The following is a 16,261-nucleotide window of genomic DNA, read 5'->3' on the forward strand; positions in this document are numbered from 1 at the left end:
GCTTGCATACTACCGGCCGCCGAAACTGGGATTATCGCCGCCACCGAGAGGGATTTAAACCATGCCTCTGGGCATATAATTCCAGCCCTACCAATTCTCCACGTTGTTCAATCTCCTCTGTTCCTTATCAAACCGAATACAACATCAATATGCTTCTTGAGCACTTGACATCCAACAATTGGTGGGCTGCCGCTCTGGTCATCATTGCTTGGTACATCGCCTCTTCCATTGTAGCATGGTATCGTCTACGTCATATACCCGGGCCATTCTTAGCCAAGTTTTCATATCTTTGGCTTGCCCGATTAGCGCTCAGTGGCAAACAATACCAGGCTCATCTTGAGCTCAATAAGAAATATGGCCCTATAGTCAGGGTCGGTCCCTACGAGGTTTTTACAGATGATCTGGAGCTATTACGCAGAATCAACGGCACAAAAAGCTCATATGCTAAAGGAGCTTCGTACAGCGGTTCCCGATTGAACCCCTGGCATGAGTCCCTTTTCATGATGAGGGACCCGATAGCCCATGACAAAATGAAGGCAAAGCTTATCTATGGTTACAGTGGAAAAGAAACAATGGGCCCGGAAGTTGCTATTGATGAGCAGATTATGAATCTTATCCATCTGATACAGGATAAATATATATCTAAACCCAAAGAGTTCCGTCCGCTTGTATGGTCCAAGACCGCAGGCCTCTTTACTTTAGACGTCATCTCTCGCCTTGCGCTAGGCCAAGAATTTGGCTGTTTGAATAAAGACGAGGACATGCACTGTTTCTTCGACACGTTGAACGATTATCTGCCTGTTATTTCGTTAACAACAGACGTTCCGTGGCTTCGGAATATAGTCTTCTCTCCTCTCTTCCTCTGGCTGTTTGGTCCGAGCATTAAAGACAAAAAAGGTATAGGGAAGCTGATGGGCCTTACCAATAAGGTAGTTGAGGAGTTTTACCATGGCGACGGTCAAGTCAAGCGGGATATGCTTGTGAGTCTCCTTTATCTACCAATTTGGGGCTTTCAGAGCTCTACTAATACTCCCTCAAGAGTTCATTCAAGAAGCACGGGCTGAACAAAGACGAATGCGAGATCGAGTCAATATTCATGTTCGTCGCAGGTTCAGATACCACGGCATCTGTTCTCAGAGCAGGGATGCTTCACATCCTTGCCACACCCCACGTCTATACGGCGTTGAAGCACGAAATCGCAAACGCCATTCGTGAAGGATGGGCTTCGAGACCAGTCAGCAACGCAGAATCGCTGTTTCTACCATATATACAGGTTAGTGATATTAATTATCAGTTGAAGCATAACTAAAGATATCAACAGGCTGTTGTATATGAATGTCTTCGAATCCGCTCTATCTCGACGAACATGAGTTTCAAGGAGGTTCCAACAGGCGGTGAATTCCATAACGGAACGTTTCTCCCTGCAGGCACCAACATAGGAATGAATTTCTCAGGACTCCTCCGCTCAGAGACCTTGTTTGGCAAGGATGCCCACATCTTCAGACCAGAGAGATTCACGGAGGTTGATGATAAAACAAGTGCTAAGCTAAAGCGAGATGTTGAATTGACCTTTGGGCTTGGGAGATGGAGTTGTTTGGGGAAGCCGATTGCTTTGATGGAGCTAAACAAGATTTTCTTCGAGGTACGGACTTGACCAATACAACTGTAATGACGCTAATGAGAAGTCTAGCTCTTTCGCCATTTCGACTTCCAGCTGGCTGAGCCACATCAGGCAATGCAGTTTGACTCCTATATGATGTTTCGTGACAAGGGTTTGGTTCTCAGAGTTACTAAATCAGACCTTCGAGATCTAAAGTCAATAAAGGAAGACAGTTATTGAGAGCATTAGATACAAAGTGTTATTGTCATCAACCAGTTCTGAGAAATGACACCAATCACGCGGCCGGCGTTTATTACCTACAATACCATAAGAGGGCGATAACGTGGATAGGAGCGTGTAAGGCGCGTAATATAAGCTATTAGCTGTAAGGTCTATTAACTTAAAATAATACTTTAACTAAAATTAATTCAGGCAGTATATTAATTACTTAATATAATTACTTAAAATAAGCTTTACCTATTTAATAATAATTATATTTAATATATATATATATATATATATTTTCCTTACTATTAGCCTAATAAGGCTATTAAGCTTCTAACTTTCTATTTAAAGCCTTAAATAATAAGGCCCCTATAATAGGCCTATATCTTAAAGGTTAAAATTATATAAGGTTTATCTGCCTTAATGGCATAATTGCTGCCTTAACCAAGCAGTATTAATACTGCCTGCAGGTCTATTACCCCTTGGCAGCTGTATTAGCCTTCTTCCTTTACCCTACCTAAAAGATCTTAGATCGACCTTTTCAGCATACCGGGCTAAGTCTATTACACTTCCACTATTGGTCACAGTTGCTAATATCGATCATAGCCACCATCACGATGCCTATACATAACAGCCTGCAGGCCAATCAGGCCTATTATATAACTAACTATAACTTTATTAATATAATTAAATTAGTACTAGCAGAAGCTATAGGCTATAAATACTGCAAGCTTTATATAATAGCTATAGCTATTAAGAAGAACTTCTTATTAAAGAATTAATCTAGTTTAATTAAAATAGCTATTTTTAATTATATTTTAATTAATATAATTAATTATATAAATTTAAATATCTTAAATTATATAATATCTCTAAACTAATTAGCTAAAAAGCTATTATAATTAAAAGACTTAAAAAAAGCTATAAGGTAAGGCAAGACCTTAATAACTAACTAGGCTACCTTTTTAGCTGCCTTTTTAGGCCTAAACTTAACTGGCTATAAAGAGTGGCTATAAAATATAATTATTAAGGCTAAATATATACTTAGCTTTTTCTTACTTATATAAGGGTTAAGGATAAATATAAAATAATAGCAGGGTTTAAAGGTTTAAAGGAATTAAATTAACTTTTATATAAGTTAGTTAGTAAAAGCTAAATTAACCTAAAGTTAATAATAACTAGATCTATTAATTAATTATATATATTAAGGTATATAACTAATTAACCTTATATTTAAGAGTAAATAAAGCAATATTAATAAAGAAGCAGTAAGTTAAACTGGGGATATTTAATATATAAAGAGAACTTTAAATATATTTTCTAAAAGATAAAATAGCTGCCTTAATTTACTATTATAGCTTTTTAACTAAGTATTATTAGAAATACTTATTAAGATATAAGCTTCTATTATAAAAATAATTATCAGTCGAGGCTATCTGGGTCCGGACTGTCTTACTTACCGTCACACCCTCTCTATCAGTGGATGGGAGTGATGGGCGAAGCGATTACTAAAGTACAAGTTGGGTACTATAAGCAGGGAGTGGGATCAAGTTCAGCAAATGGTTTATATTTAACGGGCCTGAGCGCCAAAAGATATGTTTGGGTTGGACAGATGCCTAAAACGTGGCTGATGCTGATGCGCTGATTGTCTATTGCTTGGCAAAGAAGTTGAATGACCTGGGTTTGAGTACATTGGGCACAAGCCGCGTGAACCCATCGTCCCTGGCCTCTGCTACTGTGCCGGAGAACACTTCCGTTGCCTTCGCGCCCAGAAGCGGCATATTGGTAAGGAGGCCCTGCGCGAGTAGCATGGGGTCTTGAGAACCTGAAAAGCGGATACGCAAGTCCTAAGGGGTCAGCAAAGTTGGCTTTTAGTGAGATTGATACTTACTATATACTGCCTCACTAACCCTTCTTTGTCATCTTCACTCTCGTTCATCAGATCTGTTGAATTGCGTTGCGCAACCGATGCAATATCATAAAGCTCGGAGCAAAACTCAATAAGGCCATGCAGATCACATTCCTCTCGGTCTTGGAAGGTTTGCAGAAATATGACAAATTTCCCAATCGATTCGACGTTCGAAGTCACTTCTGGATCTGCAGGATTTTGAAGCACGGCTGTTAAAAGAATCAGAACAGCGCACGTCGGATAGCAAATGATTTGCCTGTGATATTAGTATACAAGAGAAATAAGCAGGTGGGCTTTCGTACCATAGAGAGGCCAACGGTCGTTGAGATAGACGTGGTAGCAAAGAGATTGTGGCTCTCGCGCTACATACGGGTAGAAGTGTACTCAGACGTATATTTGACTGCTCTCGTTTGACCAATGTGAGAGGGACATTATAGAGCCTGCTGATAGCCGTATAGATTTTCCAAGTCGAGGCATAGTAAGCAAACTGAAGCTGTATGATGCCGAGGTTGTCCTCTTGGGCCAATACTGTAGGTTGAACTTCTGCAGGCAGGGCTGTCCTCCATGCTTCGAGGTCAGTATCCAATTCAACAAGATCCTGCATCATGTTATCACTATTCCTGGAGAGTGCTGAACCAGGGCAAAAACATCGACTTATTCTCGACTGGATAAGTGCTAACATTGACATATACTCCAGTAGATGTGGGCTGCAACTAGCATCTGGTACAAGGCCCTGTGATGGGAGCTCGACACCAACTTGATTAGATGGGGCGGGAAGGCCAAAGCTGAGCGACGCATTGCATTGAAGCACGTAGACCACCCAAAAGAACCGCTTACGCCTTTCCATATCGATCAAGTCACTCGATGCATGAAGGTCTTCCAAGTGCAGGCCATTACAGTGGATAGCGTGCGCTGCCGCGGATAACAGTGCAGTAAATGCGCGGGCGTCAGCGGTTCCCCTCATGAACAAAGCCATAGCAATCATCGCTTGACAAGAGTCGATGCCGTCGCCGTTCATGACGATCTCTGGGAAAATTGCAAAGGCATTCTTAAAGTATGCCCACGACATGGGGAACAGTTCTTCTATCGCCTTGTTGTCGGCCTTCCAATGAATTCCCGTGGCAATGAGAGCATTCACCGTTGCCCAGCGAGTTGGATTGGCGTGACAATTCGATAGCCCGGCCGAATACTGATCATTGACAAGCTTCAGAACATTGTCGGTGCTGAAGAGAGACTGTGCTTCGTACATATCTTCTAGGGCATAGGGTATAAAGTGTATCATGTGCTCTTTTGGGGGGAGTGGGACGAAAACTGTTCGTTCGAGGTTACTGTTGTTCTTCTGAGCATGAATTATGTTTCTGGTGATCTCTTCTGGCCATCCCGATGGCTGAGAGCTTAAAGCGGCAGAGAGAAATTTGTCTGGTGCTGTCTCACTGCTATTAGATGTCTCATAAAAATATCCAGGGTCTGCAGAAACCTGACATGAACCTTGATTGACTGGAAGGGAGGCATTTAGTGCAACTTCAACGCTCTTTAGTCGTTCCTCGAGTGTCTGGATGTACTGTTTGCTGTTGATGATTAAACCTCAAGTCTTTAATATCATAGCGGAAACGCACCTTTTGCCACGCCCTCTTCCTTTCCGCTCACCATAGTGACATATTGTCCTTCGATTGAGGCATCTTTGGCAGCTTGGTAATTTGCCGTCACATCGTACCTTGCTGCTTCTGCACGGAACACAAGCCTATTGGACTTAGGCCTGCAGGGTAGGATGTTAGATTGCGGGGAGGCTTACGTTCCCAGTTCGTTTACTTGCTCCATCATTAACAGCCCGCATATGTTGAATCTCCATTCCGCTTCTCGTGTTCGAAAGCTGAAATTATCGACAGCAAGTATCATAGAATGAAAAACCAAGCCCTTAGTGCTTGTTTTAGAGTTGACGTGGTTTCTGAAATAGATCCACTTGATTTGTCAAGCGTCGGTAGCGTCGGAATTAAAATACATCCGATCAGATCACTTAGTAATCACGGATAAGGAATGTTTGTTCTCCACAAATTTCATCCTGTCAACCAGGGCTCAATTGATAACTACTGCCGAAGCTACTGTCTCCAAGCCTCAAAGAGAAGATCCTTGATCTTTCGAGCCTTGACCTCAGGGAACTCCTCATTGAGCGTGCGCTCAGGCTTGAAGTCAAACACTCCTTCAACAAACATCCGGCCAAAAGCAGCCAAAAGGCCCTGCAGCATAGGCTTGGGGAAGAAGGGGTACATGTGCGGGTGAGACGGCAGTTCCGTGATTTTACCAGCTTTGAGGTCCTCGATCGAGTCATGCGTGATCGTGAACTTGACACCCTTGGCTTCTTCAGCGTACTGCACGAACTGATTCCACGACACCTTGTCCCCAATGATGTAGGACTCCTTGTCCCACTTAGATGCCCCGACAAGCGCCGTGACAAAGCGAGCGATGTCAAAGGTATGCGTAAAAGCCACAAGCTCGTTACCAGTCCCAGGAACAGCAGCAAAATCGTTCGCAATATCGACTACTATAGCGAGAGGGGCTTGGTAAGACTTGACCTTGGGGAGTACCCAGTAGTCAGCAAAGTAGCCGTTGTACACGGCAGTATATTTGAGGCTGGAGGTTGCTTCCAATGCAGCAAGAACTTTAAGCTTGGCCCCGCCGATGGGGAAATACGATGCTATCCTGTCCTTGGAGTTTAGTGTTGTTATTCCAAAGTGTTGGGAGCACGACAGCGCACTAACTCTTCGGTGTATTTTATGCCCCAAATACTAGGGATATATCGTTTGGTAGATGCTGACTTTTCAGCTGCTTTGATCAAGCTCAGCTCAGCCGACACGTCGTCCATAGCGTTGATGGTGGATATGACAGTCTCGATGTTATTGACCTCAAGAGTGGCTGCAAGCTCATCGGCGTTGGTATAGTCCACGGCGATAACCTTGGCCCCTGGTGCATCCTTAGCCTGGAAGATGTGTTAGATGTATTCCTGCCAAGTTTCGTATTCAGACGTAGTTTACCTCTCGAGCCAGGACTACCACGGTATGCTGACCCTGCTCAACGATCGCTTCAACGATCGCACGGCCGAGTTTTCCGGCGCCTCCAGCGACAGCAATGATGGCCATGGTCTTCGTATTGCGCTCGTTCGCTTCTTGTTTTAATAAGGGTGTATGTTTATCGATCCCGACACAATCAATGAGAGCGATAGATGATGAATGTTGAGAAGTATTTCAGATGGTCTTGAGACTATTATATACTTGCGCGGTACACATGACAGTGAAGCATTGGCAGGTCGGAGTATAGAATAAAGCCGATCCCTAGCATGCAGATTAGTAAAGGGCGCGCGGCTGTGGACAGCAAGCCCCTCAGTCAATGAAAAGATGATAAATACATCCTGGTTCGGAATTAAAATAATACCGGAACAACCTTAGCTTAGAAAGTTTTCGGCATCGAGCGAAAGCTAGTCTTACCAGGGCTTAATCCATGCTAGCTAGCCATGTAGGCTCCGAGAATTCCGAAGCTAAGAGCTCAAAAGAAGAGGCGCAACTACTCAATTCCGAGGATGGCCAGAGTTCTCGTCTATATTTGCGTTGCCTTTCTAGACTCAACATGACCTGGGACCAGCTTAAATTGTCATAGCCATCGTCCTCCAGGGGAATCCCGAGCCTTCAGTATCGAAAGTTTGAACGGAGACTTGGTTTGAGTTTTGACAAGATCAACCCGCAAGCCAGCGAGAACCTAAACATCGAGCATTGTTGTTCTCATACATGCAACTATTGGCTACGAGCTCAGTCTTGTTAGCGTTTAGTTTATCGATGCTGGTAATGGCTCGCGGATAGCGGAAACGCTTCCCAGACTGACTCCCATGACAGACCCATGTCTTCAGGCTCAGCTTCCACTGTGAATACTGCAAACCAAGCGAGTCGCAAGGCAGGACTTTAGGGAATTTTAAATAGTCACGGCACGATGCAACACAGCTACCAGTCATCTAAGAAATTGGTTGTGACAAAATATCTATTGGCTTGACCCCTGAAGCTTATGTATGGGATGCTGTGTGTACCAGGCGACCCTGCGTATATAATTTTGTTCTGGAACTGCATGAACACTGATTATGAGGTAAGCTTTGTGACACGACCATGTTTGGTAGTTGTTAACATAGAAGTTCTTGAAATAAGCTCTATGAAAACTTAAATCGACATGGGAGACTCTCGCAACCGAAAAGTCTTACTGAGCTCTGGCCAATGGGACGATCACGATGCATACAATGCCTCAACTCTGAGAATAGAGCTACAATCGCTTTTTGATAGATGTCCAATGAAGACAAAGATGTCAAGGCTTCTTGGCCAGTCTGCGATTTAAACTTTCGGTCTTGCGAGTTAAGAAATCCCTGCCTCTTTGCTCTGTATGGTGCTGCCCAACATTTAACTTCGATACCTTCGTGTGATCTCGCAGATAACTTCAATAACAGAAGTCTGTGGGGTGGCAATGAGCCCAGTCACGAGCAAAGGTTGGCAACAACAGCTATAAAAGCTCGCCTTGTCCCCGAGTCCTGACGAATTTCATCTTCCTTTTCATTCTCACCATTCTTCAGAACTTTACATTTCTTCTCAACGATCTGGTCTGAAAGTGCCCAGAATAACACAAACATCATCATCAACAACATTTGTCTTTACATTTCTCAGAATCCCCAACCCTATTCACCTCGGCATACTATAACCATCAATACCAACCGTCGATCGCAATTAATTTCCCTTACTATTCTCGACAACAACAGCAACTCCCTCACTTCTCACACATCTGAAATGGCTCATCACATTTCCTCTCCCAATTCTTGGACTATCACCCGTAGTCGTAAGTCCCAATCCTCTGTTCTAGATAATGTATAGAGAGTCTAACATAAGACAGCAATGGAATCCGTCCATCCCAACTTTTTAATTCTTAAGCACAAGGTCGATACCGTCGGCGACAAGGATGGCCCTTTCGTGGCCTTGTTCATCAAGGGCTCGAAGTCAAGGGCCCGATGGGAGGGTTGGGTTGACGAGAGATTTGTCCATGAACGCGATGAAGGAAAGCTCCTGGCCTACTGGCAGAAAGTTGGCGGAAGAGATACACAAGGCATCAGGGAGACCTGTCCCCTGCGAATCCTGCATGCTCACCGCCGCAGGGAGAACGGACAGGGGACTGAATACTTCGTCCAGTACGTCGGATACCCCAACGACGACGCCATAAACCAGTGGGAGCCTGAATATAAGGTACTCGAAGCTCAGTGGGACTGATGGGCCCATCGTGGCTGATCAGTTTTGTCCATGCGAGAATGAAAGCCAGTAAATGCGCATATCGTGCTTCGCATGCCCTAAGTTTACTTTGTGGCCGCCGAAATGTTTCAAATTCCACCAAAAGGGTGACCCAAACCAGCATATGGCCTCAGATGTGTCATGGCAACCATTAAAGCAACATCTTCTTTATTAAACTTCATAGCTCCATGACAAAGGCATGCACAGGGTTAATATCCTGAAATGATCATATAAGATCTTATATCGTCTTTTTAGAGCTCTTTTACAAATATATTATCCTTGATTACTATATTCTTGCTGCTGATGGTAATTATGCTTCTTCGCTTGCGTCTTCTGGATTTTACTGGTGCAACTTCGATTTCCCAACTCAGGTACATTTATTTGACCATGCTAGCTAAATTGGCCTCTTGATTCTTTAGGCTTGCAGCTTCACATAGCTCCCTCAGACCACTACTACTGTACTCTAACTGGTCCCTGAAAAAGATACTGGAGCCAAAAATCTAAACAGCCAATCCATAGTTCTCAGCTCCAGACACATGTTTCCCTGTCGAGTCAGTAAAGCTCCCGCCTTTGATAAGACATTCAACAGTTGATACCACAGCTTCCACTGGGGTCAGATGTTCTTCTGGAAAAGAGTTCATCATCTCATTTGTAAGCAGATTTGTGCGAATTGTGCCCGGGCAGATGGCGTGTATTCGAATCCCCTCAGTAAAGAATGGGTAGGCCACGGAACGCATAAAACCAAGCACACCAGCCTTTGAGGCAGTGTATAGTGGATTGAACTCTTGTGCATACTTTCTGATGTCAGCCTAGTGTGTCTTTCCTTTGCGGGTGGGAGATGGTTCATACAAAGCTTGCAATACTGGCGGTTATCACTATAACTGGATCATGGCAAGGATTGTCCGAGGCTAGGAAATATTGCCTCGCAAGATATGTGGTAGCCACAGCAGCTTTCAAATTGATATCAATACTCAACTGCCGTGGCTCCGGTGGTGGAAGCGAGTCTGCCTTGTCATAAAAGTTGTCGAGCCCGAGAATGCCGGCATTAGCAAAGACAAAATCGAGTCTCCTTTCAGATGTAAAAGTCCTGTCGAAGGCAGAAGACAAAGATTGATATGAATTCACATCAGTTTGAGTGAAGATCAAGTCCGAGTTTTGGCGGGTAGCTTCTGCACCAGCAGACTTGTTGAGGTCCAGGATATGAACTTTCCAACCAGCGGCAGACAGGGATATGGCAGTGGCAAGGCCCATGCCCGAAGCACCTCCTGTAATGATTGCGACTTTTTGGGCAGCCATACTTAGGTGTCTGGGAAGTAACAGATTAACCGCAGAAGGAAGAAGTTTGAATAGCTTGTCGGCAAAAAAAGCCAAAGATAGTTTATTGTTGGTTGGACTTTATTTGGGATTTCATACGGACTGACGGTAGCTAGATTGATCAACATGAAGCCGGAATTCGAGAGCGCGGGGAAATTCTGGGGCCGAGTAGCTTCGATGAGTAACCCCAAAGGTTCACAGACGCCTCGCAGTTTGGGTCTTCCACGGAATCTATTTCCGCAGCCGTTTACGCGGAAAGTTCCACTCAATACTATTGCTAGACCGGTTGTTTACGTCTGCCAACACACAGCGCCAATACCTCGATGAAGACTGAGCGCCGTGTCGTAAACCATCACAAATAGCACAGGCATCGGCCACTGGTGGACTGATAGTCTTATGATTTTAGCTAGAGGCATCTTCTGACCATTATTTGGGGCGCCTTGAAGGATTTACAGAGGTCTGATTGTAACTTTTCAAGAACTGATCTTGAATATGGCATGGCTCATTTCTTCGACTTGCTATTTATATTCTGTTTCCAACGCACAGATTCACATTGAGCTAGTTACATTGCAGCGTCTGTTATCAAGCCTTTCCCACTACCCTTTCCCTTTTGATGTAGTCGAGAAATTGATCACTAAAAGGATAATCCGTATAGCCTTCCGATGCCATGGGCGTATAGAAGGTCTCACGGTTGTATTTGTTGAGCTCCAATCCTTGCTTGATTCGGAATGGCAGATCTGGTGTAGAGAGAAAGTATCTACCGAACGAGACGATAATGTCCTTACTTGGGTAGTCCTCATCCACCAGAGTTCGTGCTGACTCGGGAGTGAATCCTCCAGCAATCAAAAGAGGTCGATCCCAAGCTTCGATGGCAAACGTCAGCTGGTCGACACCCTCGACATCTTGGGCGCCGGCAATTCTAGACTCTATCAGATGGAGATAAGCAAGCTTGAACGGCTTCAGCTTCTCGATAACATCCTTGAACTGAGGGATCGGATTGTCCATTCGCATGTCGTTAAAAACACTCCAAGGGCTGAAACGTATGCCTGTGCGTTCCGAGCCGACAGCATAGCAAACCGCCTGGACTACCTCCATCGCAAATCGAGAGCGATTCTCGATGCTACCGCCATAGATATCAGTACGGTTGTTGCACTTGTCTTGAATGAATTGATCGATAAGGTATCCGTTTGCCCCATGGAGCTCGACGCCGTCAAAGCCAGCCTCGATGGCGTTCTTGGCGGCTTGAGCATATGATTGAGCTGTTTCATGGATCTCGGAGATGGAGAGAGGTTTAGGCTTAGGGTGGTCTGAATCAACAAGAATATCGCCGGAGCTACGGAAGGCCACGCCCTCCTTCTCTGCAACTTCAGGAGAAGCAGTACGACCTAATGCCCAAAGCTGACAAAAGATGTAACTACCCTTTTCGTGGACGGCATCTGTAACTAGGCGCCAGGCCTTAATTTGTTCATCATTGTAGATGCCAGGAGCATTGGCATAGCCGCCATGGTCCGGGGCGATAAATGTTCCCTCTGATATCAATAGCGTACCAGGTGTCGATGCTCGCTGACCATAGTAGTCTTGGAATGAAGGCTGAGGCACATGGTCATCTGATGCTCGATAACGGGTCAAAGGACACATGGCAATGCGGTGCTGAAGTGCAATATTGCCAATTTTGATTGGCCTGAAAAGCCTAGACCCAGCTAGACTCTTGGTCTCACTTCCATCATTGAGAGTGGTGATTGGGGCGGCTGCCATGGTTCAGGGGGCGACGAATGTTGGATAAAAGATTGGCCTTGGTTGATTAGACACTGTATCTCACTCTAGGAGCAATATATAGGCCATATCCAACCTGGGATTTGCTTGGAAAGGTTTGGCTAAACAAATGCCAAGTTCGTGCTTCGGGAACTCAGACATGACCAATGACCCTTGCCGAATACGGGTAGGACGTGGCGTGGATGCTATCCGTGCTGCCGAAGCAAACATTGGCACGCTAATGTGCCCTGACTCATTGACAGCCGAGATGTAAAAGCCACGGAAATAAATCCCGTTAACTGACGCGTGCTCGTTAGCGATTGATAAATGTGGCGTGCGCCTTTTCTTATCGCGGTTAGATCAGCAAAGAGTCGTTCAAAGTCTAGATCTGGGGTAAACCCGGTCACGCGGGGAAGGATAGCATTTGTGGGGAGAAAGACCGTGTTTCCTGGGGAACCCTTGCCGTGCCTCAAAGATCTGGAGATGATAGGCCTTGTTGTATTGATAGAGATTGATACTCATTGTGACACGATAAGTAGACGAGTCTCGCCCCTCCTGTGTTGCCAATATTCTCAAGGACAGCCTCACCTGTCAACACGAATTCCTCAGATCATCCCTCCCTCAATCTTTCAACATGTTGTCCAATTACAAGTCCAAGATCCAAGGAAGAACAATCAAGCGACTTCTGTCAACAAGCTGCGCTATTGTATGGCCCATATCCAGTATATTCGTCATCGTATCCTCTGACAAGTCACAGTCCTTCCTACTCTACGGTTACGATGCAGGAGTCCTTGGTGGAGTCCAGGAGACCAAACCTTTTCTTCATGCCATGGGAGTGAGTAATATTCGGTATCAAGCGAAATGAAGCCTGTTTTTCTCATCATCAATGACCTAGAACCCTACCGGAACCTATGTCATCCCCATGATAGCCTCAGCATATACCCTTGCCGCTACAGTCTGCTCGCTCGCAGTCACTGTCATTGGCATGCCCCTTGGTCGACGAAAGTGCATCCTTCTTGGAAACGCGTTTGTTGTGGTTGGTGGTAGTCTCCAAGCTTCAGCTTGGTCTGTCCCTCACATGATAGTCGGTCGTATCCTTTGTGTGAGTACATGATATCCTGGTGTCATTTTATACAAACTAATAGTCCTTCAGGGCATTGGCATTGGTGTAGGTTTCCCCTGGCTCCTTGAAAACTGAACATCGCAGTATAATAATCTAATCGAATAGTTCATCTCCTGTTCGATCCCTACCTATCAAGCTGAAATGAGCACGGAACAAGAAGAGCGAGGACCCGCTGTCGCTGTTACATGTGTTTTCTTGGTCGCAGGTGCCGCTCTCGCGTACTGGATTGACTTTGGATTCACACGCATGGATAACCAGATCTCTTGGGTAAGCAGACCTTCATCAAGCACTGCTCCTCTGGTTATTGAGCTAACCACATTCACAGCGCATTCCCATCGCGTTTCAGGTCCTTTTTGCCCTGGTCGCTGGTGGTATCATGCTGTTTCTCCCAGATACTCCTCGATGGTACTACGCCCGAGGGTTAGAGGCTGAGGGAGACAAGACTCTGTGCCAGATTTTCAACGCCGAGATTCACGACGAGAGAGTGCAGAATGTGAAGAGCTCTATCCTTACCAACATCGCCTTTGAATCTCAGAACGAGAAAGGCTTCAATCTCTTGGATCTTTTCTGGGACTCCAGCGACCTTCGTGTTGGACGCCGTATCCGTATTTCTTTCCTTATCCTGGCAATTCAGCAGATGATGGGTATTTTGCTCCATGACGTCTCCTTTGTTCCAAGAAGACAACTGACATTCGCGTTAACAGGTATCAACCTTTCTGTCTACTACAGCACCGTCATCTTCGCACAGGTTGGCCTATCGCCATTCATGGCTCAGCTACTGGCTGCCATCATGAACACCGCCTTTGCCCTTGGTACCATTCCGCTGGTTTACACCGTCGAGAAATTTGGTCGGCGAAGCATTTTACTGTGGTCCGCCGTTGTCTTGACCATTTGCATGGTGATCTTTACCGCAATGATTGGTCTGCCTAACCGAACCCTCGCTACCCAGTGGACGGCTGTTGGTGCAATCTTTATCTATAACATGGTCTTTGGTTATGGATGGATTGGAATCTGTTGGCTCTATGGCCCAGAGGTACGTTACAAGCCGAGTATGACATCTCTGTGGGCAGTATAATAACAACTCGTATAGATCGCGCCCCTCAAGCTTCGACATGCTGGCGCTGCTGCGGGAGCGTTCGGTGAATGGCTCTTCTCTTTTATCACGGTGTTTGCTGGCGGCATTGCCCTCCAGAACGTTGGTTGGAAGATCTGGATCTGGATGGCCTTGTCTTGTTTTGCCGCCATCTTCTTTGTCTATTTCATGTGCCCTGAGGTATGCTCCAGTGCGACTCCATTAATGGAGATATGGCTGACAGAAAACAGACAACTGGAAAGACCCTGGAGGAGATTGATGTGCTTTTTGCAAAGGAAGAGATCAAACACACTATCTTGGCCGAAGCGCTTGTGATGCAGAGCCATGAAAAAGCCGAAAAGGGGGAAATGACATCTTCGCACGTTGAGAACTCGTAGCCCATTGTCTATTACGGTATCTTGAGGTCATTTATCCTTGGTATTTACCATTATGGAGATTCTATTCCCATCTTCATGGCATGCTCAAAGTGTTTAATCTCTGCCAAGAAGAGCTTTTAGAGATAAGCTTCTTGTAGGCGTTTGGTAACTCTCCTGCCTTTTCAAATTGAACACGCCCTTAGTTTTTCCTTCGATGCCTGTCCCTAAAGGCAAAGACACCATTATTCAAACTTTGCAACCTTCGATCCCGAATCATTCCTTATCTCACTTACTTCGTCCATTTCAGCAAACCGTAGTAGTTTTAAGTCATCTTTAAGTAAAGTTGGTTCATAAATGTATGTCGTATGCTCCTTTTCCATCTCTAACGAGCCCTTGAGAAAAGGCCGCTGTGAGAAATGAGTGAAGTTCGAAGATGCGATCTCATATGTACTCCAGAAGTTTAGTTGAGCCCTGTCTTACCTAGGCATTGTAATCTTTTAATGCTGTAAGCGTTAGAAAAGCAGTGTGTAATGATAGTAGAAACGTGGACTTTGGCATCCTTAGGTGTTCACTTTGTGTCTCTTTAGTGCTCCACAACCCGACCCTCATTCCTTGCTTTCTCTCGATGAATTATTGTGAAAAAGCAATCCTGGTATTTCCGTTCTAGAGGGACAATGTAAAATTAATTTGCTTTACACTGAATTAGGAAGGAATGCGATGATAATTGTAAAACCCTCACTAGCGCTACAGTAACTACCCTATTTCAGAGTCTTGATATCCATCCCATCCTTACCACCAAGTGACCGAGGCGCATCTCCTACAACTAAATTCTCATAGCCCATCATGTATGTCATGGGCAATGCCATGAGCCTGTTGCAGTCATCGCTCAATGCTGCAGCATACTCTTTGCTGTTGTAAAACGCCAGCCAGTCATCCCACGTCTTGACCCAAAGCTGCGCACAACCGTCATAGTCTAGCAATCCTTCTCCTAAGCTCTTGGCCCTGTCCTTCATTTCCGGGGTTTGATGGTGCTGCACGATTGTCAGCTTCTATGTTATAGACTTTGTTAAGACTCACTTGTGCATATCGAACGATGTGGTCTCGGAAAGCATGCGTGGCAACAGCTAAATCAGCATGGACGGTCTGCCAGTGCCCGAAGAACGTATCGTAGTCGATTGAATCAATCTTCTTGAAGAAAACGGAGACTTTGATACAGGGCTGGAAGTTGGGTTTGGAGTTATAGTCCAGTTGAGGGTGAGTAAACTCATGGTTGATCTTTTGCCAAGGCATTGTTGAGTTGGTCTCGGTGAGTATGAATAGTTTTTGGTTGTTGGATGAACAGGTGATAGTTAATGTTTGATGTCAGAATGAGCATCTTCTATGTTAGTGTTATGACGTTACCGACTACGTAGCCACTTGTGCGGCAGACAGTTGCAGCGGGGTCGACGGAATTAGAACCCGGCAAAGTTTCCGTGGAACCTTTGGTCACTGCGCCGAGGCTGGTGCTGATCAACCTCGAATCGCTTTGCTCAAGTCGAATGGAGTTTGCCGTATAACAATACGGAATTGTATTTCCTTTAAATTAT

At 45.1% G+C, this 16,261-nt stretch overlaps 8 protein-coding genes across 8 annotated transcripts; 3 read left to right on the forward strand and 5 right to left on the reverse strand.

The window, feature by feature from the left end:
- Positions 1–149: 149 nt before the first annotated feature.
- Positions 150–1,840, forward strand: FMAN_03728 (uncharacterized protein; the record flags this gene model as incomplete). The annotated part of the gene is made up of 4 exons (XM_041824384.1): positions 150–980; positions 1,040–1,273; positions 1,322–1,642; positions 1,691–1,840. 4 exons carry the CDS (start codon positions 150–152, stop codon positions 1,838–1,840), a joined length of 1,536 nt encoding a protein of 511 aa, XP_041689869.1.
- A 1,634-nt stretch (positions 1,841–3,474) lies between these two features.
- Positions 3,475–5,583, reverse strand: FMAN_03727 (uncharacterized protein; the record flags this gene model as incomplete). The annotated part of the gene is made up of 5 exons (XM_041824385.1): positions 3,475–3,672; positions 3,717–3,990; positions 4,037–5,302; positions 5,351–5,475; positions 5,527–5,583. 5 exons carry the CDS (start codon positions 5,581–5,583, stop codon positions 3,475–3,477), a joined length of 1,920 nt encoding a protein of 639 aa, XP_041689870.1.
- A 247-nt stretch (positions 5,584–5,830) lies between these two features.
- FMAN_03726 (uncharacterized protein) lies at positions 5,831–6,868 on the reverse strand (the record flags this gene model as incomplete). The annotated part of the gene is made up of 3 exons (XM_041824386.1): positions 5,831–6,431; positions 6,491–6,708; positions 6,764–6,868. The coding sequence occupies 3 exons, from the start codon at positions 6,866–6,868 to the stop codon at positions 5,831–5,833; spliced, it is 924 nt and encodes a 307-aa protein (XP_041689871.1).
- A 1,677-nt stretch (positions 6,869–8,545) lies between these two features.
- FMAN_03725 (uncharacterized protein) lies at positions 8,546–9,019 on the forward strand (the record flags this gene model as incomplete). The annotated part of the gene is made up of 2 exons (XM_041824387.1): positions 8,546–8,594; positions 8,649–9,019. 2 exons carry the CDS (start codon positions 8,546–8,548, stop codon positions 9,017–9,019), a joined length of 420 nt encoding a protein of 139 aa, XP_041689872.1.
- A 518-nt stretch (positions 9,020–9,537) lies between these two features.
- Positions 9,538–10,333, reverse strand: FMAN_03724 (uncharacterized protein; the record flags this gene model as incomplete). Its single annotated transcript, XM_041824388.1, has 2 exons — positions 9,538–9,831; positions 9,887–10,333. 2 exons carry the CDS (start codon positions 10,331–10,333, stop codon positions 9,538–9,540), a joined length of 741 nt encoding a protein of 246 aa, XP_041689873.1.
- A 600-nt stretch (positions 10,334–10,933) lies between these two features.
- On the reverse strand, positions 10,934–12,106 carry FMAN_03723 (putative NADPH2 dehydrogenase chain OYE2; the record flags this gene model as incomplete). Its single annotated transcript, XM_041824389.1, has 1 exon — positions 10,934–12,106. The coding sequence occupies one exon, from the start codon at positions 12,104–12,106 to the stop codon at positions 10,934–10,936; it is 1,173 nt and encodes a 390-aa protein (XP_041689874.1).
- Positions 12,107–12,737: 631 nt separating this feature from the next.
- On the forward strand, positions 12,738–14,696 carry FMAN_03722 (uncharacterized protein; the record flags this gene model as incomplete). Its single annotated transcript, XM_041824391.1, has 9 exons — positions 12,738–12,809; positions 12,861–12,938; positions 12,999–13,205; positions 13,257–13,271; positions 13,332–13,493; positions 13,552–13,870; positions 13,931–14,259; positions 14,317–14,499; positions 14,550–14,696. 9 exons carry the CDS (start codon positions 12,738–12,740, stop codon positions 14,694–14,696), a joined length of 1,512 nt encoding a protein of 503 aa, XP_041689875.1.
- A 737-nt stretch (positions 14,697–15,433) lies between these two features.
- FMAN_03721 (uncharacterized protein) lies at positions 15,434–15,965 on the reverse strand (the record flags this gene model as incomplete). The annotated part of the gene is made up of 2 exons (XM_041824392.1): positions 15,434–15,706; positions 15,753–15,965. The coding sequence occupies 2 exons, from the start codon at positions 15,963–15,965 to the stop codon at positions 15,434–15,436; spliced, it is 486 nt and encodes a 161-aa protein (XP_041689876.1).
- Positions 15,966–16,261: the final 296 nt, after the last annotated feature.

This window comes from Fusarium mangiferae, assembly GCF_900044065.1.
Source record: "Fusarium mangiferae strain MRC7560 genome assembly, contig: FMAN_scaffold017, whole genome shotgun sequence".
NCBI classification, from domain to species: Eukaryota; Fungi; Ascomycota; class Sordariomycetes; order Hypocreales; family Nectriaceae; genus Fusarium; species Fusarium mangiferae.